The sequence below is a fragment of the Poromitra crassiceps genome, assembly GCF_964638095.1.
Source record: "Poromitra crassiceps genome assembly, chromosome: 9".
NCBI lineage: Eukaryota > Metazoa > Chordata > Actinopteri > Beryciformes > Melamphaidae > Poromitra > Poromitra crassiceps.
Genome location: NC_139630.1, coordinates 41,477,639 through 41,504,860, shown reverse-complemented (window position 1 = coordinate 41,504,860; position 27,222 = coordinate 41,477,639). Strand labels below are relative to the sequence as shown.

The 27,222-nt window shown below is 43.6% G+C and overlaps 1 protein-coding gene across 1 annotated transcript in view; it reads right to left on the bottom strand.

Annotated features, from left to right (window-relative positions):
- Window positions 1–27,177, bottom strand: part of gtf3c2 (general transcription factor IIIC, polypeptide 2, beta) — a gene marked incomplete at both ends in the record, with an annotated part of 40,476 nt that extends 13,299 nt beyond the window's left edge. The window contains 13 exons of the mRNA XM_083642986.1: window positions 99–243; window positions 1,835–1,964; window positions 2,446–2,510; window positions 8,132–8,249; window positions 9,396–9,507; window positions 10,310–10,537; window positions 11,999–12,100; window positions 17,171–17,248; window positions 18,573–18,655; window positions 20,585–20,769; window positions 21,856–21,971; window positions 22,860–23,059; window positions 27,034–27,177. Coding sequence (XP_083499112.1) covers window positions 99–243; window positions 1,835–1,964; window positions 2,446–2,510; window positions 8,132–8,249; window positions 9,396–9,507; window positions 10,310–10,537; window positions 11,999–12,100; window positions 17,171–17,248; window positions 18,573–18,655; window positions 20,585–20,769; window positions 21,856–21,971; window positions 22,860–23,059; window positions 27,034–27,177 — 1,706 coding nt within the window. The remainder of the gene's footprint in view (window positions 1–98; window positions 244–1,834; window positions 1,965–2,445; window positions 2,511–8,131; window positions 8,250–9,395; window positions 9,508–10,309; window positions 10,538–11,998; window positions 12,101–17,170; window positions 17,249–18,572; window positions 18,656–20,584; window positions 20,770–21,855; window positions 21,972–22,859; window positions 23,060–27,033) is intronic.
- Between the last annotated feature and the right edge of the window lie 45 nt (window positions 27,178–27,222).

Genomic DNA, 27,222 nt, shown 5'->3' with positions numbered 1-27,222 from the left:
TGGGGCTACCTGGAGAGGTGTGAAGGGGCGGGGCTACTTGGAGGCCTCAGGTGTGAAAGGGGTAGGGTTACATGGAGGTGTGAAGGGGGCAGGGCTACCTGGAAGCAGGACAGAAGGCAAGGGCCCGGACAGCATGGTCGTGGGCCAGGAAGCAGCGGTAGGGCAGCAGGGCCAGCGAGCGGTCCGTGTCCCGCACGCGCAACAATGAAGACTTAGTGGACAGATCCCATAGACCTACTACACCTACAGAGAGAGGGAGAGAGAGAGAGAGAGAGAGAGAGAGAGAGAGAGAGAGAGAGAGATTATTATAGAGTGATATGTGTTGGCAGCAACCTGGGAAAGATGTTCTGCTCAATTATCAATAAGAGATTACAACAATTCCTAAGTGACGACAACATCCTGAGGAAAAGCCAAATTGGATTTCTAGTCTACAGAACCATCAAACAACTGACCACATTGACACCCTCCACACCCTCATAGAAAAACATAAATCAAAATTAATTTAAACTTTTCTCCTGCTTCATAGATTTTGAAAAGGCCTTCAACTCAATTTGGCATGAGGGTCTCCTATTCAAACTATTAGAAAGTGGGGTGGGCGGTAAAACATATAACATCATCAAAACAATGTACCTCAACAATAAATGTGCAGTCAAAATACATAATAATAGAGCAGATTTCTTCCCCCAAAGCAAAGGAGTGATGGAAGGAAACAGTCTCAGTCCAACGCTATTCAATATTTACATCAACGAATTGGCAGAAACATTGGAGGACTCATCAGCTCCCGGCCTCACCCTCAACAACACAGAGATCAAATGTCTCATGTACGGTACACAGATGACCTGGTGCTGCTGTCTAACTCCAACATGGACATGACATGGGCCTGAGGCAAATCATGCCTGGAGCCTGCACGGGGGCTCAAACCTGCGACCCTCGTGTTCGTAGGCAGGCAATCTACCGCTGCACTCAGCCATGTTATTTTCTAAGCTAGAGAAGCCAGGGACGTTACAAAATGTACGTTTTGTTATGAAAAACACTGTCAGAATTCTACACCAAGTTAGGAGTATTTTGAGTCTACCAGATGTTTCTGTGCACACACCAATTTGTCTTAATCACTCTTTGTTATCTTCACTGTCAGACATGACAGATGTTCGATCCAAGATTCATGACTTTAAAGCGCTCCCAAATTAACATGCCTTTTTCGATGTTTTGCTGAGCCCTCCTCACTCCAAGCATCTCATTTCTAGATTTGTATGTCTGTTTGACAACTGCACCATGGACTCTACTGAGAGGATTAGAGAAGTGTGGCAGGGGGAACTTGGCATTAACTTATCCAACATTATATGGGTTAGGAGTCTGTCTGTGATACAACTTGCTCAGTTAATAGTAGACACCAGCTGATCCAATTTAAAGTCGCTCACCGTCTTCATTATTCTAAGCATAAGTTGCACAAGATTTACCCTTCTGTCTCATCACTGTATGACAGGTGTCAGAGGGCACTCTGTCTCATGCCTTCTGGTTCTGCCCTTCACTGACGGGATTCTGGGCCAAAATATTTGATTGGTACTCTAAGGCCTACTACTGCTGTAGGATCCCTGGCTGGTAGCACCACATTGTAATATTGGAATGTCGATATATGTATGTTTTTCTTTTCCTTTCCTGTGTCTGAGTTTGTTTTTGTTTTTTGATATTTTGAAAATTGGAAAATATTGGAAATTATTGGAAAATAAAAAAAACAAAAAATTAAGGAACATTCTAAATGCATACAGATGAAAACACAAAGGGACCTACAAATGAGCCAATCAATGGACCATCCAACCAAACAATCAGCTCTTACCATCATAGAATCCAATAGCCATGATGTTGTGTGGCTTGGTAGGCAGCCAATCCATGGACAGCACCTGTCCACTCTTCTCCTTGTGAGGAGCCCTGAAGGAACCCAGCTTCAGAGTGATCACTCCTTCAGCCTGGAGACAACAGGGCAAGAACAACCTCATGCCACCACAACCACACTGGAAATAGCTCTCTGACTGTTTTAAGCCCAGGGCACACCAATCAAACCTTCTACAACAAACATAGACAAACACATGTTTGTTTGGTGTGCCATGGCTGTCTGTCCTTGTTTGGAGATGTTTGGTCAGATTCCACATGTTCAACCCTTTAGCCCATGGCACATCAATCAAACATTATCCAACAACTGCCAATGACAGTTTTGGATAATGTTTGATCATGATAAGCCATGGGCTTTACACCAATGCATTTTCCCTTCTTAACACCAGTAGCTTTTTTCCAGCAATAAAGGGATAGTTTGTATTTTTTGATGCAATACTTGCCGACATTCAGTGTACTACATGCAGTAGAATGAAGTTTAGGCTAATGGATTGGATCGGATAAAAATAAAATGAGACAAAACACACAGGAAGGCAGAGAGACAGTATATGAGCCCACCTTGTATATGTGCAGTGGCTGGCATGCTTCTCCTGTTGAGAGTTCAACCTGGCAGTCCTCCCTTGCTGAAAACGTTTGTTAAAAAAATATGATTAAATTCCACAATTTCTGTTGTAATGGTAAAGAGTAACTTCATTCAGTACTTCTCAATCAGACCATTCTAATGCTGTTCAACACTCAGAAAGTTAACATTTCAATGTATATTCTGTCAGTTGGGTTCCATTGGACACAATGTTAAGACAAGTTTAAGTAAACTAACGTATTTCAGCCTGTAGGAAACACTGCCATCTGTTGTCGGGGGTCCCGAGTCTTTTGAATTATGTTTGATGTATGTAACTTGTTGAGTAGGCCTAAAGACAGGTGTAAAAAGACCAGTGGGCAACTCAGCCTCCCTCTGTTTGAAGCTAATGCAGAAATTGTATTCTTTCGAATGGCCAGTTGGGGGGGCGATGTGGGTACTGCAGAAACAAAATCGGTAACATGGAAGTAAATGGAAAAATGGCCAGACTTCTCTCGGTCTATGTCTTAAATAAACACTTTGCATATGAGTTTATGGTCTGAACAGACGTCTATGTACCTGCTCTAGAATCCCCAATCCTGTAGTGTAGAGCCGCAGCACCGTCCTTTGGTGAGTCAGCCCATTGAGATATATGGGGGTTTTCCCCCACCCGCACCCACCCTCAGCATCATCAGCCCTCGATGACGATGTCATCAGCGATGTCACCAGTGATGTCACTTGAGCAATTTTGATATCATCAGTGATGTCAATCAAGCAATTGTGGTGTCATCAGTGATGTCATCAGTGATGCCGGACCGCCTTATTATTATAGTAGTAGTGGGGCACTTCCAGCAATGATAGACATCAGTGATGTCACTTGAGAATTGTGATGTCATCAGTTATTTATGACAGACACTGATGATGTCATAATAATAACACAACCCAGCGAGGAGAGAACAGACACACAGACGGATGGATCAGCAGTGAGTGTGTGTGTCATACTGCTCCGTTTAATCCGTATCCGACCCGTAAGCTTTCCGAAAATGTACGGACAGAAGGAAGGCTCTCTCTGTATGCGTATCCGTATTTAATGTTGAGCATTATTTAGGCCTTTAGTTTAACCCTTGAGGACCAGCCAAAATGTCCTCTGTGTTGCCAGATACAGCTAATGGTTTCCAGGCCAAAGACTTCAAAAAACACCAAAACGCACACAAAACCGCCCAAACAAATGCAGGTCTATGGAAACAAGCGGCTCTGTAAACCGGCCCAAGCCCATTTCCCACCACACAACGGAACCCAAAACGACCCAATTGGTGGAAAACCGCCCAATCTGGCAACACTGAATGACCTCATGACACAGGTCTAAAACTCAAACTGACTCTCACAAGGGTAGAAGTACAACACACACACAGGCTCTCTAAACCCAGCCTCTGCATGACTCCGCCCCTTGTACCCCACGTTTGCCAAATCCCAAGTAGATCCCGGATGATTGACAGGCCAGAGGGGCCAGGGAGTGTCAGCTACTCGGCCTAAAATCCATGGCTTCCAACACTAACGACTGGCTTGGCGATGCATCTTCTTTGTCATTTCAATTACAGATCCTTGTCTGATGGGAGAAGTGGGCAGTAAATTATGTGTGTTCGCCACGTTGCCGCCGATTCTCTCTTTTGTCTTTTCCCCCCATTCTCACCCCCCCCCCCCCCCCCCCCCCCCGACCCCATCCCGCTCTTTAACAGCCTCCTTTTCTCATTCACTCACTCATTCGTTCTCGTGGAAGCACACACAAAAGCCATTTATAATGATCTGTCACAAACGGTCCTGGGCTGGCGGACAGACGCAGGCTGTGATTAACCCTGTCCAAACAGATTCAACCCTTCCACCCGACACCCAATCACAAAGAAGGTCTTTCCAAGCTGTGGCCATGTGAGACAGCTAATCTGCATTTAATTAGTAGCAGTTAGTGCAGTGCCTGTTTGCCCCACTGCTGCACAGAGCGCTGTTCGCTTCTTTATTCAAAGTTGATTCATAATTGCATCAAATCCAACACTGCACTTCCTCGGGTCCCCAGCAACAAAACGTGGGCGATATGGGAAATTATTATGATTTTCTTTTTAGGCAGGATCTCCCGATCCACAATCTTATCTTACTTACTAAACAGTGTCATATCGCCCAAACAGGGTTGGGCGATATGAACCAAAAATCATACAGTACCAGTCAAAAGTTTGAATGCACCTTCCCATTTACTTAAATGAGAAAATGTATTTGAGCAATTGTGTGCTGCGCATGTCAATAGAGCAGGCGAGGCCATGCAGCAGCAGCAGCAGCAGCCGAGCGAGGCCGCGCAGCAGCCGAACCCGCACCCGAGATTTCTAGTTATTTATAATGACATACATTGGCTATTGGCAGCTTCATTTAAAATATATATATTGTATTGTCCTCATATTGGTCAGACCCGAAGCAAAAGAATGGGAGCTGGCTGATTTGGTTATCAGTGAACTAGAACCTACAATGTAGAGCTCTCTCTGCCAGAAACATTGGCAAACGTCTACTGTGCGTAGTTAGTAGCAGATTTCTTCAAATGCGAGTACTCTGTAACCTTTCTGTCCAATAACTCTGAGCAATGGTTGGAGGTGGGGGAGAATGGGTGCAGTGACCCGTGGACACCAAATAAAATGGGAACCAGAGGCCATGAAGAGATGGAGAAAAGAGAAGAAAGGGAAAAACATTTGAAATGTCAGCTTCCTATACGCACACTGTAGCACTGGGGATTTGTCCTAATTGGAAAACCAAGCCAAGTATACTGTGGTGACGGTTAACCCTAATGGCAAAGATCACCCCACTAAACAACACAAGTGCTGATGCTGTGACATTAAACCAAACAGAGGACTGGTAGCAGGATGCAGAAAAATAACCGTTATGTTCTGTCAAATAGCTGCAGTGAGGGAAGCAAAATCAATCTGTGAAATTGCTACAAGGCCACCTGGGTGAAGTGGAAACACATTTTCAAACTAGAGAAATCAGACCTGAATACTGAATAATATGCATGATAAATCATATTTGTAGATATACCATACACACACACACACATCACATACATACACCGTATATATTATACATATATATGTGTGTGTGTGTGTGTGTGTGTGTGTGTGTGTGTGTGTGTGTGTGTGTGTGTGTGTGTGTGTGTGTGTGTGTGTGTGTATGTATATAAATATTTTATTTTATTTAGCAACTTGCAATTTTCAAAACACCAACACACAAAAATGAACAAACTCAGATACAGGAAAAGAAAAAAAGAAAGAAAGAAAGAAGGAAAAACATTAATACGCTCCAATATTACAAAGTAATATAAAGTGATTATAATTTTTTTTATGCATGGGTCCCACACAAGGAGGTCCATGGGAGACCAGCCGGGCGAATCACCCGTTGCCCCTAACCTCGTCAAGGTAGGCCATAAACGGGTCCCAAATAGCCTGAGTCTCTCCATCCGTATAACAGAGATCATGTCTGCCAACCACTGCAGAAAAGAGGGTGGAGAGGGGGACTTCCATTCCTGCAGAATGAGTTTCTTGGCAGGGTGAACTGTCTCTTTAATGTAATAATCTATAAAATAAAAGGAAGTGTCAATCCTGATATCCTGGTGTGCACTGGATTCTAAATATATATAAATAGGCAATTTTTATTTTATTTTATTGTAGGCAGGGGCATTTCTAGGGCCGATTGAGACTCTTACACATGTTAGATTAGTCTGTAGCGCTGGGCAGAGACAGACTCTTACACACGTTAGCTTAGCCTGTAGCGCTGGGCAGAGAGAGACTCTGCACTTTTCTCACCGCGAGGTAGAGCGATCTTGTGGTAAGCGGATCGCAAATCTGCAGGACAAGAGGCGAGCAGCGGCAGCGCAGGCATTGATGACATAATGGCATTCGGACTCTGGCACACTGTCACATTATCTTCTTCTCCTCTGATTGGTTGCGCTCATGAAAGGTTTGAGCATGTGCAATTGAACTTTGAGTAAAGTGGCAAAATCGAGCAGTGCGTGTCGCCAAGGGTAGCTAGTTGAGAAGCGCCGCTCTCCCCCCATAGGAAAACAACGGGACAGCGGGCGCAGAGCTGTTTGATCGCGGATCATGTGTAGGCGCCTTTACACACGTTAGCTTAGCCTGTAGTGCTGGTCAGAGACAGACTCTTACACACGTTAGCAGACACCAAGCAGCTCTCTGTGGCTGATGGATGTGCAGATAAGCATGTCATTAATCTCATTCGTGCAGTCTTTTATCAGCACGGGCCCAGAGGCTGCTGACAGCATCATCTCAACACACACAGCCTCCGCTATCCATAATGTTAGCGTGCACGGAAGGAAACACACACACACACACACACACGCACACGCACACACACACAGAGCTGTGTGTATGTGTGTGTGGTTTGAATTGAATCCATTTAAAGGGATGGTTAACTACTGTCATTTTTAAAGCCGCATGAAACGCTTTGATAAAGTGAAGGTCCCCAGGTGCTAAATACATGCATGGGCACACAGATGCACGCACGCACAAACACACAGCAAGAGTCTACTACAGTTTCACCAATATGGAGCCGATTTCATCCTTTTATTAACTGAGACTAGGGAAGCTAGTACAGTATATAGCTGGATAGGGTCTGTGATGTGTTTATACTGTTATATTATATGTTTACGGTATACTATTATACTTCTAACATAACGTATGTTGCTCTAAAGGACTGAGAGGTTGATGCTGTTCGCCTGTTATTACCTCTCGCTTTGCAGCAGCACATACAACACTCTTGAACTGCACCTATAACGTACAGGAAGCAGTGACATGAGGGCCAGGAGCAGGAGCAAATCCCCAAATTTACAAATCCAAATTTATTGTCAAATATAAATATTGCAATATTCAATTATTATTACAGTATTGAAAATCGGCCCAAGCCTAAGTTGAATTGTTTCTAATGAGACATTTTGAATAGATTCCACAGAAGAATGCATGAACGTACACAAAAAGTGAAATGACTGAATATTGAACATTGCCACAAAAACATGTGTAAGACAGACATCCGTGCACGACTCCACGGTCTGGTCTGGAGCTTCATCTGTCTGTGGCTGCGGTGATCCAATAAAAAACTGTTTAGATGCTGCTTCATTGCAGCCAGAGGAGAGAAGTCCTGATTACACACTACATGCACGGACTTCAGGCTTTGGCAACACTGCCCTCTGCTGAAGGAAAGGATCAACTGCAACCTCTGGGCTGTGATGTCATTTCTACTTGATTTCTACTTGATTTCTACTAACCCCCCCTGACCCAGTTGGCGTCTCAAAGTAGTCAGTGAAAAATAGAAGCTGCTGTAGATTAGGGTTAGAGTGCTACAGTATATAGAGATGATACTGTCATGTTGTCATTAATCAGACCAGGTCCAGTCAGTGTGCTCCACCTCTGATATGTTTGATTGATTACATCTTTATTCAAGAATTGATCAATATTACACTGCTTGTCTATAGACCAATTTGGAGTGGACGTCACATGCTTACGTCGCTGCAGTTGCGCACGCAGCGTGTTTGCGTGTGTGTTTTATTACATTGTTACCTTGGTAGAATTACGGTAAACAAATGAGACTATGGTAGGGATGAGCTGATGCTCTTACTAGGATTTCTCCTCCCAGACTGCATCTTACCAGGCTGAGGGAGACTCTTGCTGGTGTGGAGAGCATCAGGGTGGGGCAGGCTGTATATGGTGACCACGCCGGTGGAGCTAGCTGCTGCCAGAAGCCCCAGTCTGGGCAGGAAAGGAGCCTGGTAGAGGTGAGGAGAAGTACATAAGACTGGGTCTAAGAGAAGTTGCAAATAAGTATGCATGTTTGCTTCTTCTTTTTTTCTTTTCTTTTTGGGGTGTCAAACATACGCCCCAGGAACCAGAACTGGCCCGCTAGAGCAGTGTTTCTCAAACTTTTTCTTGGGGACCCACTTTAAAAAATGACAAACCATCACGATCCAATTCACAATAGGTTAATCTATAATTTATTATCTATAAATTGTAAGATGAGCAAATTTGTGCATACCATTTTTACTGCCAGTTCTGCATCACGTTATATTATCTTGAAAAGGTAAACCAGCCATTTCAAAGAGATGTACTGTACGTTTGCACGTCATTGAAAACATACATGTTAAATACTTTATAAATTAGACCAAATAAATGCATTTAGGCGGAGTTAACAGGCTCTATTTTTTTTCTCATCAGAGAAACAATGTACACATTTTAAATAAAAGACTCTGGAAGAAATTCTGAACATTTATTTGGTGAACCAAATAAAAACTCCTGGGACCCACCTGTAGGCCCCAACCCAGTCTTTAGGAAACACAGGATTACTTTGCAAAGTGTGGAAATTGCACTGAGAAGTCCTTCAATCCAATGTGATGCACTTGTGAAGGTTAAGAGGTACCAGGTTTCAGGAGCAGTTACATATTAAGTAGTCTATTCATGTTTTATGTATGCATCACTAAATGGTAAACCATTTTCTATTAACTATAGAGAATTTAACAGTTGGCCGTCAATTGTAATGCACATTTACAGACAGATTTGATCATTTGTTTGATAGGCCTATAGGTAGCTGAGATAACCCTAAAAATGTACCTGTAATTCTTTACACTAAAAGAAACTGAAATATTTAGAAGTGTTGTTATTTATAGATCATTATGCATTGATTTTCTTTGTCTGGCACACTTGAGACCAAATTGGGTCACATGTGGCCCGTGAACATAAATGAGTTTGACACCCCTGATTTAACCTCTTTAATTAATCAGATGGGTGTGATGTGCCACTTCAGGGCAATGGAAATGATCAAATTTAAAGATTTTAATATCAACAGCTTCAGGCTAAAACTATTGGTGTAGGCCTTCACAAACTCCTATCAGTGGAGACCTGGCTTATATGAGCCCTACCTTTCTACTGCAGCTAGGCAGCTCCCAGGCTCCAGCAGGACACCATTTGAGGTGCCAGATGAAGCCCTTGTCCTGGGCCAAGCCATAGGCCAGGGCTGGCTGTGCCTCCGGTCTGCAGACAGGGGACAATGGAGGACATGGCGCAGGCAATTACAGAGGAAAATTTAAAGGAGAATTCAGTTTTTTAACACCCTGGACGTTATTTCCAGCTTTAAATATGATGTTTAAGTCACCCTGACAACTTAAGTTTGATTGGCATCAGCAGAAACAATAATCAGTTTGAACTGCGACCTGAAAACGAGGAAAACAGGGCATGTGAAATGCCTGTATTTATGTCTTGTAAATAGCTTATTTTCCGACACACAGCGGCTCATATGCTTATTATATCAGAGAGAGAACGAGATAAGAGCGATCTAATGTACCTCCGTGCTGCCGGCAGCCTGCTATGTTCGCTGTCCATCACATAGATAGCAGATTTTTTTGCTCAAAATCATTTGTTAATATTTTGTAATACTATTTGTACTGCTATGTAATACTACTCCAATTCTGACTCAGAATTCTGACATAAAAATCTGAATGCTGGCTAAAATCTCAGAGTTCTGACATTAATCTCAGAATTCTGACTTTAATCTCAGGATTCTGACTTTTCTCAGAATTCGGATTTAAACTCAGAATTGGCTTTTTTCTCAGAATTCTGACATTAAACTCAGAATTCAGACTTGATTCTCAGAATTCTACCTTTATTCACAGAATCCTGATTTAAACTCAGAACTCGAAATTTTCACATGTGGTCCTACTCATCTTCCATAGTTTAACATTTTGTGTGGTGTAAAAATAATAATAATAATCAGGCGACCCCATTTTAATTCCATGTGACCCAAGGTTGGGAACCACTGCGCACACTTTCTCCCCACCTGGTGGCGTACTCCAGCTGTCCCAGGCTCCACAGCTGGATGGTTGCCACCCCAGGGTGCGTCTGGTTGGCTGTGTGCAGGTCATCCATGCCGCGGTGGCAGGCCAGGGCGACGTGCTGGATGGCTGCGGCCCCGTCGGGCGTGGGACACCACTCCATGGCCCAGACCGGCCCGCCGGCATACAGACACATGTCCCAGCGCTCCGGGTGGGGAGACAACGCCTCAAATCTGTCCAGTTTTCATTCAAACAAAGGGCTTTAAACATGTGAACAAGCAACTTTCCAAATCTGACGCTAACCTGATTTAAAGGAGGATTTTTCCCGCTTTTCAACAAGCTTTCTGTCATTAAAATGTGGATAGACGGTTTCAATTCGACAACATAAACATTCCAAATTGCCCCCAGCTGACTTCCTGTTGCAGGGTTTGCTAATACAATAGCTGACAGGCAATAAGCTAGTTTCCAAATGGTTCCCTCTATGCAGGTGAACAGTGTTTACCTTTCCTTCATTTTTTCGCGTTTTCTGTGTCAAGAGCTCTGTAGTTCATTCAGGCACTTCCGTCTCCAAATGACGTTTTTTACGTCATTTGGAGACAGGAGTGCACAGATGTTCTGCTCGAGGGCGGCGGTTCCAACTCCACATTTGTTTATTTGTATTTTTTCTGTATGCGCACATCCACGGAGAATCGCATTGAGAGCCTTAAAGGGATACGCCAACATTTTGAGATTTTGACAATATTTGCCATATTGTCGATACTAAAACAAGAATGTAGATACCTTTAACTTCACTGTCCGTGAACTACAATGTGAGGTACAGCCCTCACTGCTAATTAGCTTAGCACTACAATGGCAGTCTATGGTACCGCTGCCTACCCACGTTCAGTCGCCCAAAATACACATTCCAACAGCACCAGAAACACTCACATGTACATGTTGTCACGTGTACTCACCACGCAATGAAGAATTAATCCAAAGTTCCGAGAAACAGTATGGGTTTACTTCGAAAATTACCATTTCCCGTAACTTTGGATTGTTATTTCATCGCGAGGAAATACTCCTCATTTGCATATACTACACACATTATGATACAAAGCTGGTTGAAAGCAGCAAAGTCCTCCTTTAGCACCAAATCGTATACATTTTTAAGGAGCAGCTAATTTAATTTATTTATCCTGGTTGCTACTCCACCCTCTGCCGATCTGGGGAGAGTCGAAACTGGCTCCATGCTTCCTCCGAGACATGGGCAGTTAGCCAGCCGCTTCTTTTCGACTGCCAGAGGAAGCTTCACCGGTAGGACATACTGTAGCACGTGGGAGGTTCACGCTATTCCAACCAGTTCCCCTCCCTCTGAACAGGTGCCCTTAACGACCAGAGGAGGAACCACATTTGCAACCAGGATATTGCATGTTTTGGTGAAGGGGGTTCCTATATGAAGGAAACCCCCGGGAGGCACGGGGAGAACATGCAAACTCCACACAGAAAGGCCCTTTTGACGACCCCACCCGGGCGGTGGGCACTCAAGGACATGCGGACGGGCACGCATTCCTTCAGCGTTCACATCGTCCCAGGTGGGAATCGAACCCAGGACCTTCGAGCTGTGAGGCGACAGCGCTTACCACTGCACCACCGTACCCCCCAGAAAGGTCTTACTGATGCTGACATGTTGAGTGTTTGCAGAGGCTGACGCTAACCTGTTGAGTGTTTGCAGAGGTGTGTCCTCCTTGCTGAGGCCATCTCTGGACACTTTAAAAGCAGCCGACTGCAGCTCCTGAGGCAGGTACTTCTCCAGATCACTGAGGACACATACAAACTGTTTTTATTATGAACGTCCTTAAAATGAATAATTTTTCAGTTCAGGCACTCTACCGGTGCTAAGGCAGGGCTATACCAATCTGTGGGGGTGCTAAGGGTGCTCATGACTTCAGAGTTACTATACAAGTAGGTTCTCTCTTTTTTTCCAATAAAAACAGTATATAGCACACATCAGTCAATATAAATGTAGTTTTAATTGAATTTGTAAAAATAATATTCAACAAAGAGCCATAGGCTAAGCCTAATACAACTGTCCCAAGGTCAAGGCAAGGAGAATGTCTCAAGCGCAAAGGCATGCGTGCTGTCCCAGTGTTGAAGTCTTTCAGCAATAAACAGATTCGACAGTGCTAAGCTGAGAGCCGGCTTCTGTCAGCTGACTAACATTTTTTGATTGATTGACATCTTTATTGATAGTGATGACATATATATACAGTACATACACAGACACACCATTATCAAAAGGATAAAAACGCAATAAAGCTGGGAGCATATTTCCATTGCGGTCCTTGAGGTGTCAGTGTGAGATATGAACTGGTGAATGAATGTATGCGTGCGTGTGAGAGCGTAAGAATATAAGTGCATGTTTTAAAGTGCACGTATCAAGACTATGGGGGATGCGTGGGTGTGTCCACCACGCAGGGGATGGAGAAAACAGGGGGAGACTAAAAACATAATACACATAAAACCCTGACCCACTAAAAACATAATACACAAGAAGCAAGGGGAAAACTAAAAACATAAAAACACATTGCACATAATACACAATAGTGAAAACAATATAAAAGGCCTAATGAAAACCGTCAATAAAATATGTTAAACCCAGGATCGGCTGCTCCTGATCCAGCTCTTTTCAGAAGCTTTAAAAGACGGCATCGATAAACTACCGTAGTCTTAATGGTTGTGGGCAGGCTGTTCCACAGCACGACTACTGTGTAAAGGAAAGAGCTCTGCCCTATACACCTTTTACACCTGACTGGGACAAAGTTGGTGGAACTCCCCCTCGTGACGTGGCCATGCACGTCCCTGGCTTTTCTAAAATAATTTAAGAGGTACCTTGGCACTACATTATTTACTATCCTGTGCACGATGCAAAGTTTAATCTGGTTTACCCTCTCCTCTACTCTGAGCCATTTGAGGCTGTCAAAATGAGACTGTAGCAGGTGAGTCCTGGGATGCAGTTGAAGAACGAGCCTGACTAATTTATTTTGCGCTGTCTGCAATCTTTTTTTCAGTGTCATGGTGGTGCTGGTGTACTAGGAGGAGCAGGCATAATCAAAATGACATTGTACCAGGGCTCCAGCTAGAATTTTTAACGCTGTAGTATTTATAAATGAAGCAATTCTAGTGAGAAATGTAACTCTCTGGTTTACCCTGGAGACTACTTTTAGTGCCATGCTCTCTCCTGTTAATTTGCTGTCTAAAACACAGCCCAAGTAGGTGACCTCCTCCTTGGCTGCGACCTCCGCGTCACCCACCATTACACTGAACCCAGGGGACCTTCTCAGTCTGATGTTGGAGCCAAAGACTATCGCCTCGGTTTTCCCTAGATGAAGGGATAGTCTGTTGTCCACCAACCAGGAGCTGATATTTAAGAGCTCCTGGCTGAGGGTTCTCTCAACCGTTTCCTTGTCTTGATGAGAGACAAGGAGGGCAGCATCGTCAGCAAACAGAAACAAATTACAGTCACAAGCTGACTTCATGTCATTAACATATAATAAAAATAAAAGAGGACCTAAAATGCTCCCTTGAGGGACCCCACATGTTGGCTGTAATGAAGTGGACATAGTGCCATTCACTTCAACCATTTGCTTACGGCCACCCAGATATGATCTTACGCATCTCAGTGTTGTACTGCCAAATCCCATGGCCTTCAATTTGAACAAGAGTATTCTGTGGTTCACAGTGTCAAATGCTTTCTGTAAATCTAGTAGGACCATTCCACAATATTTACCATTGTCAACCTCTGTTATAATTAGATCTGTCAGATAGGGTAGACAGGTGTCTGTGGAGTGAGATGTCCTAAACCCAGACTGAAAATCACAGGTTGTTATTTAAAATATATTCATTGATTTGTTCGAATATTATCCTTTCCAACACCTTGGACACTGTGCTTAGGATCGAGACAGGACGATAGTTACCCGGGTCTAATTTATTTCCTTTTTTATAGAGAGGAATAACTCTAGCTACCTTGGGATCTAGATAATTTGGGAAATGTCCTTGGCTGATGGACATGTTTATTCTAAAGGTTAAGCAGGGAGCTAGAGCCTCGGCTGCATCCTGCAGGAATCTGTCAGGGATTTTATCCTGTCCTGTTGCCTTAGTAGGGTTGAGGGCCTTGAGCTTTTTTTAAACAGTTTCCTCAGACACACTTGAAAACAAAAACGTGTCTGCCTGGACACCTTTTTGTTGATAAAAACTCTCCACATGACTTTCACCATACGTGTCTGTTGGAGTGGGCAGATTATTAACTAGTGTGTTTGCTATAGTATTGAAAAACGTATTTAGACTATTGGCTACATTGAAATTACCTGTTACTAGCGTGCCTCCTATGTCTAGACTCATGTTTTTTGCTTTTGTTATAAGCCTGTTTCTATATCCCGTCTGTTTCAGGCACTTCCACAGCTGTTGTGGATTTTACTTATTTTCTGTAATTTTATCATTGAAATACTCAGCCTTGGCTTTCTTTATCAGACTACGGTAGTTACCTCATTTCTGAGTTTTTCTAACTCATTATAGACTTGCTCATTCCTGTTTCTACTAAAACTGGTGAATGTGTCATTTCTGACCTTGATAGCTCTGAGGATTTCTGAGTTCATCCAAGACTCCGATCTGACTTTACATCTTATAGTTTTTTCTGGTGCAATTTCGTTTATGGCTGCTAGAAACAAGGATTTAAAATGCTCCCAAGCTTTATCCACATACACACAACTAAAAACAGGTGACCAGTCCATGCACAGTAGCCTACCTTTCAGCACTTCACTGTTGTAGTTCTTCAGGGACCTTATCTTGGTAGTGTTGTGATACCCAAGGACTGCCCTCTGAACCTTGCGAGTGCAGAATGTAATTGAGTGGTCGCTTAGTCCATAGTCTATTACTCCACTATTTGAGATTTTAGACATCAGATACTAAAACTAAATCGATTGTGGTCTGTGAAGAACTTGTTATCCGAGTGGGTTTATTTATTAGTTGTTTAAAGTTGTAGTTGGTGCAAAGGTTTAGGAAGGCCCTGTTCATGGAATGGTCAAGGTTTGAAATGTCGGTGTTAAAATCACCCATTAATATCACTTCATCAGACAAAAATTCTCTATGTTTGGAACATAGCTCTTCTAACCTGTTGTTAGAAGATCTCAACATCAGATCTCAACATCAGATCTCCGAAAATGACACATTTCTAAATAGCCGTTATTTTTTGATAAACTGAGCACACAGGGCTAAATAGTTATTTTGACCTAATTTTTTTTCTAAACTTATAGGCCCCTATCGTTGCATCGGCGCAGTTTCTAGGCCGAGCGGCAGGCGCAGATCAAAGCAGTGGGCGTGGAAAGGCGCACTTGATATCGTCGTGCTGGCGCTAGATGCAGCCCAAAGCATTACAATCACGCCTTTTAGGCGTAAAATTATGCACCGTCATGCTCATTGGATAAGTGCAATAAACAAATCGCACGCTTGCCTTTTTAGCTCCAATTCCAGTGATCCCGCAAAACCAGACGAAAGCCAAACGCTCTGCCCCCCCCCCCCCTCCCTTCATCCAGCCTGTCTGTCTGCATTATAGGCTATTATTCCATATTATTATGCTTCTCAAAGCAATCTAACTGCAGTTTCAATACTGCAAGCATGTAAATACGCTACACTATAGCAAGATCAAAGTGAAAATAATGTTCTATGCATCAGCTAGAAAAATATAGCCTATTAGATTGGTGAAAGTTTGTCCAGAAAGATATCATTTTCTCTCGCCTGCTGCAGGAAGGATGATGCACATAAATATACCCTACATTATGTCAAGTCATTGCATAAATGTGTTTTTATTGTAAAACTAAATGTGAAATAGGGCCAAGTTATTGGAGGGACATCAGAGTATAGCAGATGCCATTAGAAGCGCGTTCCGAAGCGCGTTCCGCTGTTACTTCTCTAAATCACGTTAACTCCACAAGGGGTATATATAGGCTCAAGAGGACATATATGTTTCACATAGGGTGGTGTTTTCATTTCGAAGTTTTATTTGGTCCAATATTGAAATGTTGACAATGGCAGGCTGTGTTACCATTACACATTAATTTAGAACTACCTTTTATATCTATTTTGGCTCATTTGGTGGCTATTTAGTAGCGAAATGAAGAAACACAATGCATGCTGGGAACTCAGAGAGAGAGAGAGAGAAGGGTGACAGAGAAGAAGCAGTGAAGGCAGAGAATAGGCCTGCTTTTCAAAAGCGCAAAGCGCTAAATGTAGGCCAGCTCCCAAGATATAACTAGGCTGGTATTTAGCGCCGACACGCCCACTTTGGGACTGCGCCACGCCCATTCGGCCTAAAGCGCATTTGGCAGCCTAAAGCCTATTGCTATCTTGCCGAAACAGGCGCAAGGCACGTTTTTTTGCGGTTAAGGCCCGTAATAGCGCCGATGGCCTGTGGGAGAATAGAGCCCATAGTGCCATATTAACCCTTAACGGTGGATAGAGCTCAAACGGCTCTGTCGAGACCATGGCACATTGATATGAACGATGAACAGACCATTTGCCTGGAACTACTTAGCTAGGTGTACATTATCACAAAATAATGGACACCCTGCAGCCAATCAGAATCGAGTATTCACCCAGACCATGGTATAAACGATTTTATATGAAGGCAGAAACAAACTTTTTCCTGTGAAAGTAGAGGCTCGCTTCTTTCTTTTGAGATATTCGGTGTTTACATAGTCATATTAGAAAATATTCTGTTGGTCTAGTAGTGATAATGGTCAGAAAACCATGGCGGGGAAAGTGTTAAGCCCCCTGAATACAGAGAACACTGAAGAAGCATTTAGTAAATATGACAGAGGTGAAAGTGGACTGACCTGTGTGGTACACGGTGCCAGCTGTTGACAGAGGGAACCCATTGTGGGAACACCCAGCTGCTGCAGTGCTCTTCCCGGCTGCAAACACAAAAACAACATTATAGAGAGCCAAAGTCACGCCTACTTCCGGTTTAGGGAAGATCTGGACGCCTCCTCCACATATTTTAAAGCTTTGCCAGCAACAGACAAGTTACCTTACACAAATAAGCTAACTCTTTCAATGGGGTGAGGCTTCCTGACCCGTACTCACTGTCAGGATGGGTCTAGGATCCAACTACATCGCAAAGTTGCAGTGCCGCACATCGTCCTATTCCTAGTGGGAATGTCCAGCGTCTATACGCATACGGCACAAGACGTATTTTTCCTGTAATCCAGGGATCTCTCTCATTTCAGCTTGAGTTCCTCTGAGTTTTGGATACCACGTGCGCAACCAACCCTGTGACGTCCACTCTAAAAGGGTCTATAAGAGGAGTGTACTGTATTTTCAGTTTCACACTACGACAACTTGACCACATGGAAGTGCTGTGTCTTCAATAAAAGGACGTACAAGTGCACGTTGATAACCACGTTATGCTCAATCATCACTGAATCTACATAGCTCTACTTCAGTCAAGTCAAGAGTGTTTAGCTATCTGGTGATGTGTGCCTCGCTACGTCGCTAGGTTTGCTGTTTCATAAACTTTTGTTAACCGTAGACATTATTTCATGCATTTAACCGAAATCCCCATACCAAAATCCCATTGCCTTTTACACGTAGGAACCAGGAAGTGCAGGGACTTCTGGGTAAGCCTACAAAAATACATCATCCTGCGGTACTCTATGGGCCAGTTTTCATCAGTGTTGGGGGTAACTCATTACAAAAGTAACATATTACATGTAATATATTACTTTTAGGAGTAACTCAGTAATATAACTTATTACTACCGTAATAGGATTTGAGTAATATTATACCAGTTACTTTGTCAAGTAACACAAGTTAGAAATTGAGTTAAAAAAGATGAATCAAAGCACATATTAAATAAAGATACAATCATTTCCTAATCAAATTGTGTGTTTGTGGACGGTTTGGACTGACTTCAAGACGGTTGCAATTATTTTTCAGGATGGTTCTGGGGCAGCGATGTCATTCTGCTACTACTGTTATTTTGGTGAAAGTAATGCAAAAGTAGTGTAATAAGTAACGAGTTACTCTACACAGCAGTAATATTGTAAAGTAACGTATTACTTTCAAATTAAGGTAACTAGTAATATGTAGTATATTACATTTTGAAAGTAACTTGCCCAACACTGGTTTTCAGTGTCCAAACAATAGCTATAACAAACATTCCCATGTAGCTTTGTAGCCAAAATGGCTACCGTTAATTGAGGAAAACTGAGTAGTGCACTGAGTGCGGCTACTTACAATTTCTTTGTTTCCTCTGTGAATTCCCAGGAAGGTATCATGATGTTGTTGGGGAGCCCGTTGGGGGCTATGCCTTTGTGACCCTGTGCCATAGAAGAGAGGAGAAGATATAATGACTTTTAAGCAATTCATTTTGGAACCATTTTGGTAATTTGTTAAAAAAAATTACATCCTGACATCTACCAATAAATTAAATGCAAAAATCCGGTGTCTGTGGCTGGGACACCACGGTGGCTCAGTGGTTAGCACTGTTGCCTCACAGCATGAAGGTCCCGGGTTCAAACCCCCATCCATCCAAGGTCCTTTCTGTGATGACTATTTGCATGTTCTCCCCGTGTTCTTGTGAGGAGCAGGGTACTAACCATGTTCTTGTGCCTCATGGTGACAGGAGAGGAGCAGGGCACTAACCATGTTCTCCTGCCTCATGGTGACAGGAGAGGAGCAGGGTACTAACTAATCTACATGTTGAAATGTCCTTGTGGTCTAATATATGTAGGCCAGACAAAACGAGCACTCAAAATCAGGATAGGTGAGCATAAAACTGCCATACGCAACAAAAATATGGATTATGCGATGGCACGCCACTACTCTGAAGCCAAACATGGTTCGGTCTCCTCCCTAAAGTTCTTGGGCATCGAGAAGGTGAAGCCACCCCCTAGGGGTGGAGATATGATCAACAAACTCCTGAGAAGGGAAGCGTTCTGGATCTTCACTCTCAATGCAGCATCCACTGGAGGAGTTAATGACCAACCTAGCCTTTCATGTTTCCTCTGATGTCTCTCCTCTTTTCTCTGTTCTCCTTTTGACTCTTAGTGGAAGTCTTTATTTAGAACATGTAAATACTGTAAATAGTGATGGGTATATGTTGATTTGTGGTTTTTTCCCCCTTCGATAGGTAGCCTATCGTCCTTGGGAAAACAGTGATATATGTATTATATATATATACATTTTTTCCCCCCACATTCATATCCCCATTTGTAAATTGTTTGATGTCATATTTGTGTCATTGTTTTTCCTATTATTATTATTCAAAATGGCTGCTAATGACATCACTGTGGAGGAGGGTATATAAACCTCCCATTTTTCAGTGTTCTGCTTGACTCTGAGGAAGACAGACTTGTCTGTCGAAACGTCAGTCAGCCCTTTCTATTAAAACGTGCAGACGGAAAAGAGTGCTCCGGTGTCTTTACTTCGGGTAGTCTGTGTGAAGTGCCCAGGTAAAATATTATTTCATGTTCTCCTGCCTCATGGTGATGAGAGAGGAGCAGGGTACTAACCATGTTCTTGTGCCTCATGGTGATGAGAGAAGAGCAGGGTACTAACCATGTTCTCCTGCCTCATGGTGATGAGAGAGGAGCAGGGTACTAACCATGTTCTTGTGCCTCATTGTGACAGGAGAGGAGCAGGGTACTAACCATGTTCTCCTGCCTCATGGTGATGAGAGAGGAGCAGGGTACTAACCATGTTCTTGTGCCTCATGGTGACGGAGAGGAGCAGGGTACTAACCATGTTCTTGTGCCTCATGGTGACAGGAGAGGAGCAGGGTACTAACCATGTTCTCCTGCCTCATGGTGATGAGAGAGGAGCAGGGTACTAACCATGTTCTCCTGCCTCATGGTGACAGGAGAGGAGCAGGGTACTAACCATGTTCTCCTGCCTCATGGTGACAGGAGAGGAGCAGGGTACTAACCATGTTCTCCTGCCTCATGGTGATGAGAGAGGAGCAGGGTACTAACCATGTTCTCCTGCCTCATGGTGATGAGAGAGGAGCAGGGTACTAACCATGTTCTCCTGCCTCATGGTGATGAGAGAGTAGCAGGGTACTAACCATGTTCTTGTGCCTCATGGTGACAGGAGAGGAGCAGGGTACTAACCATGTTCTCCTGCCTCATGGTGATGAGAGAGGAGCAGGGTACTAACCATGTTCTCCTGCCTCATGGTGATGAGAGAGGAGCAGGGTACTAACCATGTTCTTGTGCCTCATGGTGACAGGAGAACAGCAGGGTACTAACCAAGTTCTTGAGGCGTAAAGCAGCTGGCATCGCAGGTGGCTTGAAGTCAGACTCACAGTCAGAGCCCTCATCCTCCTCCATCTCCATATCCTCACCCTCCTCTTCTCCACCGTTTGGTACAAAGTCCTCATCGTCTGCTGTGTCATCAGTGTCAGGACGTTTCCTTTTCCGCCCTCTACCTCCTGCTGAAAAAGCATGGTGCAGGTTGGAGACCACATTGCATTAATATGTGGGAGGGGTATATAGCAATGGGATTTGGGGAGGGGGAGTTTATTTTATTTTATCACACATAGCTGCATTTAGACTCATTTTTGTAAACTGCAGGGGGCACTGTTCCTGGTGTGATGTCACAGGGATGCAAAGTCTCCTTTAGGTAACACTACAGTCACCAAAATAGGAGGATTTCTGAGTGGTTTTATGTCTGCCCTGGTATCTGTCACCTTCTTTTAGTCTCCATTTGCATTGGACTTTGCATCCGTGTGTCAGCCCCAGCAGAACGTTCTCTTGTAACATCACAAGAGAGCAGCGCACATTTAGAATGCCACCTTTTTCTCAATATTTCTGCCCTGGTGGCCTGTAAAAAAAGTTTTGTTTGTGGTATTTTCGTACTAATCACGGGCCCAAAAAGTAATTTCAAGAAAAAAATTAACCTGCAGTCCTGCACCACGCTCATTTACCAGTATATCACAGTATATCATTCCTGGACCTAGGTACTGTACACACAAACACATGTTATGTGTGCATGCCATGCTTACATCAAAACTCACTATGTTCTACTAATGCAAACGGTTGTATTTCACATTATTTGGGGATTATTCCTAACATGCTCTATGGAAATGTATGTTATGGTGTATGGTGTAAATGTATGTTATGGTATAAACAAAGGTTTATGAAACAGTGAACGTTGTATTCAGCAAGATAATCTTCACAAATGAGGACCACTTTTATGATTTTCGAAGCATAAATGTGTTTTTTTTATCGTGATTTTCAGAAACCACTTCAAAAATACATTATCCCTGCGGTACACTATTCACAAATTTTATGAAATGTCAAATCACACTTTTTCAGACTTACATGTCACACTGAAATAAAAAATTACTCACATCTACATCTATTTCACAATTTCTGACAAAAATAAAATAAACATACTTTTATATAAAATCTCATTACTTTTACTTCCTGGAAAACTGAAAATCTTTAGAGGTTAATATCGTGTTTCAACAGGAAATACATCATATGCTGGATCATCTCCAGCAGGGTTTCTACCGTACCTTTGGCACCCTTGGGCCCTTTGTGCCGTGACTCTGATTCTGAGCTGGGGTTGTCGTTGCTGGACCCTGGGTGGTCTTCCAATTCTTTTGCCAAGGAGTGGAGGTACTTAAGTGCCCTGGAAAGATTGTTAGAACATTGTTAGAACACATGCATTTTTGCACTTGCTTTTTGCACATGGCTCTGCACTTTACAAAATCACAGACTTTGCACATGGACTCATTTATCTTAAATTTTTATTGCTTTTATCTGTTTTTATTTATCTTTTGCTGTCTTCTGTCTGTTCTGTACTTGACCTCGGCTCGCGGCCCGGTACCAAATGCATTGCGGCCCGGTACCCGTCCGCGGCCCGGTGGTTGGGGATCACTGCTCTAAGGCCTACAAAATAACCCTAAAGCCGGAGGCAGAACTCGCCATCTTCGGCTGCTCGGAGTCCTCACTGAACTTCCCTATAGCTGTGCAACAGTCTCTGACACTGGGGACAACTGTCGCCAAAAATATAATTTTAAAGGAATGGAAGTCCTCCTCTTCACCTTCTTTTCAGGTGTGGCTGATGGACATGATCTCTGTTGTACAGATGGAGAGACTCGGGTCCCTGAGACCCAACTCACTTAAGAGGTTCTCTACTACCTGGGACCCGTTTTTGGCCTACTTTGATGAGGTCAAGAATGATAAGTGACTGAAGCTAGGGGCGACGGTCGGCGGCTGGTATTTCATCTATTGTAAACATATGGACACTTTGTGCAGCTGGTAGCACATGTATGTTTGTTTGTTTTTCATTTCCTGTGTCTGAACCTGTTTGTCTTGTATATTGTTCTATAAAAAAACAAAAAAACAAAACAAAACACACAGACCTTATTTCAAGCATTTAACCAAAATCCCCATAAAAAATCCCATTGACATTTACAAGTAGGAACCAGGAAGTGCAGGGACTTCTGGCTAAACCTACTAAAAATACAGTACATCATCCCTGCGGTACTCTAGTGGCAGAGTAGATGTGACCTACGCTTTAGCGGCGCCTCTCCTGGGGCGACCCCCTGGTACGGTCTGGTCTTCAGGTTGGTCCTCCTGAAGCTCCTGAGATGCTGGTGCTACCTCCTCTACAGCCTGCTTCCTCACATACTTCCTCTTGGGCTTCGGCGTCTCCTTTCCCTGCTGTTCCGTATCTACACCTCCTCCCTCTGCGGTCGATGTTGAGAGGTCATCCTTGGCGTAGGGTAGAGATGGGAAAAGAAAGTACACACATGCTTTACTGAAGTAGAAGTACAGTTACTTGTGTCAAAACAGACTCTCGTCAAAGTAGAAGTAATGGTTCAACTTGTTTATGCAAGTAAAAGTAAAAAAAAGTACAGGTTCTGAAACTTAAAAGACTTAAAAGATCCTGTCCAAACATGTTTTAATTTGTATAAAGACTATACTTTGATTAATAATTTGTGTGATATGGTTTTTCCACAAAAAAGGTGCACATAATGCACGAAAGCTGCGAGAGCGTGAGACAAGAGAGACACACAAACAACGTTACAGCATTTTTCTCTGTCATGCAACAGACAGTAACAAGTAACAAGGCTATTTTGAAAATGTAAACAGTAGAAAGTACAGATGTGTTCAAATGTAGGGACTAAAAGTAAAGTTACCAGAAAAATAAATGCTCGGTAATGTACAGATACCTGAAAATCCTGCTTACATCAACTACCGTAAATTCCGGACTATAAGACGCACCGGTCTATAAGCCGCGGGACCAAAAGTGACTATTTTTTTCTTCTATAAGCCGCACCGGTCTATAAGCCGCGGGTGTTTTGATGTTTAATTACCATATGAAAGGGTTCGTGCACAGAGAGGAATGTCGGGAAAGGGATGGCTGTTTGGGGAAGCTCCCATTTATTAACATTTCAACAAAACAAAACAAAAGTCAGGTCACTAATCCCCAGACAAAATCACACAACAATAGGCTATATGTGCAGCAAACGGCTGTAACCAGAGAAGTCAAGTCACTAACCCTCGTCTTCCTCTTCTTCCTGCGTACTGAAACCACCAAAGTCCTCATCTTCAGTGTCGGAAACGAACAGGTTCAGGGTGGCTTCGTCAACCACTCTCCTCTCTCCTTCATTGTCACTCAAAACCAACGAACTCCTCTTCGTCACTGTCGGCATCGAACAGCCTCTGAAGCCTCTGACGGCCCTCAGCGCCAGCTGTGGCGGCGTCATCCTCTTCATCCCGCAGCAGTCCAGCGTTTTGGAACCCGTTGGTGATTGTGGATGTTTTCACACTCCTATAATATTCCGCTTCTACTGCTCGTCTTGTTGTGAATATTCCTTGATCTTCCTTTGTGTGAATTCGCCGAAGTTTGTGATTTTCTCCTGGTAGTCGGGGGAGGGAGTTGGCCGAGTGGCCGTTTGCTTACCGTAATTACCATATGTAAGTGGTCACGCACAGAGGGGATTGTCGGGAAAGAGATGGCTGTTTGAGGAAGCTCCCATTTACCGTATTACCGTAACATTTCAACAAAACAACATAACACAACACCACCGTTGTTTATTTTTACAGTGCACACAGTGTCCGCGGTGTGGTGAAAAGAGGGCAAGAGAGGAAATTAAAACAGAAGTGGATTTATAGTTAGAAAGAGTGCTAAAGAAGAGAGAATTCCGTTTTTTATTTTTTTATTTTAGTTACTCACAGTACTATTGACCAGTCCAACTCAAAAGATATTCGGCAGTTTCACTTTGAGCTCTTGTTCCGCCGCTGTCCATCAATGGTTATGACGAGTCTCGCTGGGTACAGTACGCCAAAGCGATATCCATTGACTCGATGATGCTGTTGTATGTTGCGCGTTTCTGTTGCACCAACGCGGACGGTGAGGGGCTTCTTCCCCGCAGCCTGGAGGATGAGTTGACGGTCGGGCCAGCGGAGTAGGCAGATGAAGATGGCCCTCGGTGGCAGGCCGGGGTCTGGACGTGGCCGAGGCGCCCGGTGTGCCCTGTCCACCTCTGGTGGTTTCTCGCCTTCCTTCAGGTCCAGGATGTAACACAGGATTTTGCCACGAAAGCGTCCATGTCACCCATCTCAGCTCCCTCTTTTACATTGATCAGGCGAATGTTATTTCTTTTACTCCTGCTGATTAAGTTATCAACCTGCGTGTGCAGGGTTTCGATTTTGCATTTTATCCATTTTCGGACTCACTGTGTTGTTTTTGTCCTCCAGTGCGCGGATGCGCTTTTCCGCATTATAAACTCTGTTCACGGTTGCCTTAGTTTCTTTAGTGAGTGAGTGGATGGACTTCTGCACGTTTTCAAACTTGTTTTCAAGCTGCTCAAAACCTCTGAGCGATGTCGGACTTAATCGATAGTGTTTCACGGAGTAAAAGTTTAGCCCAAGCCGTGTATCTCCAGCCTCCAGCAGGTGAGTCATTTCCTCATTCATGGCGTGATTGCTTCGTCTTTTTCTTTCTGCTTACCTGTGTTGTGTTATGTTATGTTATGTTATGTTGTTAAAAGAGGGCAAGAGAGGAAATTAAAACAGAAGTGGATTTATAGTTAGAAAGAGTGCTAAAAAAGAGAGATTTTTTTTTTTTTTGGGGAAAAAATCCATAGATAAGCCGCACCGTTATATAAGCCGCAGGGGCCAAAAAACGGGAAAAAAGCCGCGGCTTATAGTCCGGAATTTACGGTACTTACAATTGATTAGGAAATGCCAATGGAACTTCAATTTTCTACAACAAGTACAGTAACAAAGTATTTGTACATGGTTACTTCCCATCTCTGGCATCAGGGGGGCAATATGGCCCTAAAATAATATGGAGATATTTCAGGGTATTTCTGCGATAATGATATTCTTGACAACGACAAAATACTGACAAATATTTTATTATTAATTTCAAGAACATACAATTGCAACAAAATAAGCGTTATAGTTTTATATGTCAGCATAAATGCAACAGTTTGCCTTCAAAATATTACCGTGGTTTGTTGTACATGCTCATTTGTAACGTAACCACTCCCACACTACTGAAGCCACTCCCATTTTTGGAATTAACTCCTCTCCCATGAAGCCGCTTTCAGTCATGCTTGTTGTTGCTGTGCGTGCGTCACACCGTTATGCAGTGTAACGGTGCGACGTCATTACATTAACTCATTGAATGCCATGGACGTCCTTCGACGTCCAATTAAATAGTGACGTAGAATGCCACGGACGTCCTTCGACGTCCAATGCGTTTTTTGACGGTGGGACGTCGATCAAAGCCTTCCGCAGCTCCTGTACAACTATAGTAGCTATTGGAGGTGTATAACCTATTTTACGGACTCATTAGGTGGCGACAGTGCTTGCTCGGTGCAGTCCAGATTAGAGACAGGTCCGAGAAACAGCCTAAAAGCCGTGGATCAAAGACAACCCGATGCATGCTCCCAGAGCCATTTGCTCTGTCGCGGGAGCTGACATTGGCTCCGAACAGGAGTCAATCCGCGCTCACAACTGAGCCCCTCTGTCCCTGTCTGTCTGTCTGTCTGTCTGTATAGTTTCTCCAACCGATTAGCAGCCAGGAAAGCAGCCCCTGACGCCAAACCATTCAGCAATCCGGGTTGGCTCTTCCCTGCTGTGGCGCTGAGAGCCGACAGCAGCACACAAACGCAGCACTCCGAAAATATAATGGTTGCGTGAGGCTGTGTGCAGTGTGGGGAGGAGTTTACGGGGGGAGGGGGGGAGGGGGGTGGTGCACGCAGGGCATCACACAACAACTACGTCACTACATCAGAAAATATTATCTTCAGACTCAGTGAATGTGCTTGAAATGCTGCATTTCACAAAAGGCGGATTATCTCAGCTAATAATTTGAAAAGCCTGAAAACGCTGAAAACAACCTATCTTCTCCGGCTCATAACTAAAGAACGGAAAATGGTATCAATAAACTTTTTTTTGCTGATGATACAATAGAGCCAGCTCGTTCTTGTGCGTGTTCGGTGTTTACATAGTAATATCACACAATATTCTGTGGGCCTCGAGAAATCACTGAAAACGCTCTGAAAACTCTGGCACTGGGAGCATCCGTTCTCCAAAAGTGGCTGGCACTGAATGAGTTAACAAGTTTGGAATATTGCGATTACTATCACAATATGAAATTTTGACGATATGATAAAGAATTGCACCCATGTATTGATAACGATAGGATATGGCACACGCACACCCCCTACCTTGGCAGCAGGAATTTTCTTGGCAGGAGTCTTCTTTGCAGGAGTCCTCTTGGCTCGCGGGGTCTTTTTTGCAGGAGTCCTCTTGGCTCGCGTGGCCTTTTTCGTCGTTTTCTGGGGGGTTTCTCCGACAGACTCGTGGGGCGTTTTGTCGGTTGCTTCTTGGTCCCCGTTGGCCTTGGGTTCCGCGCC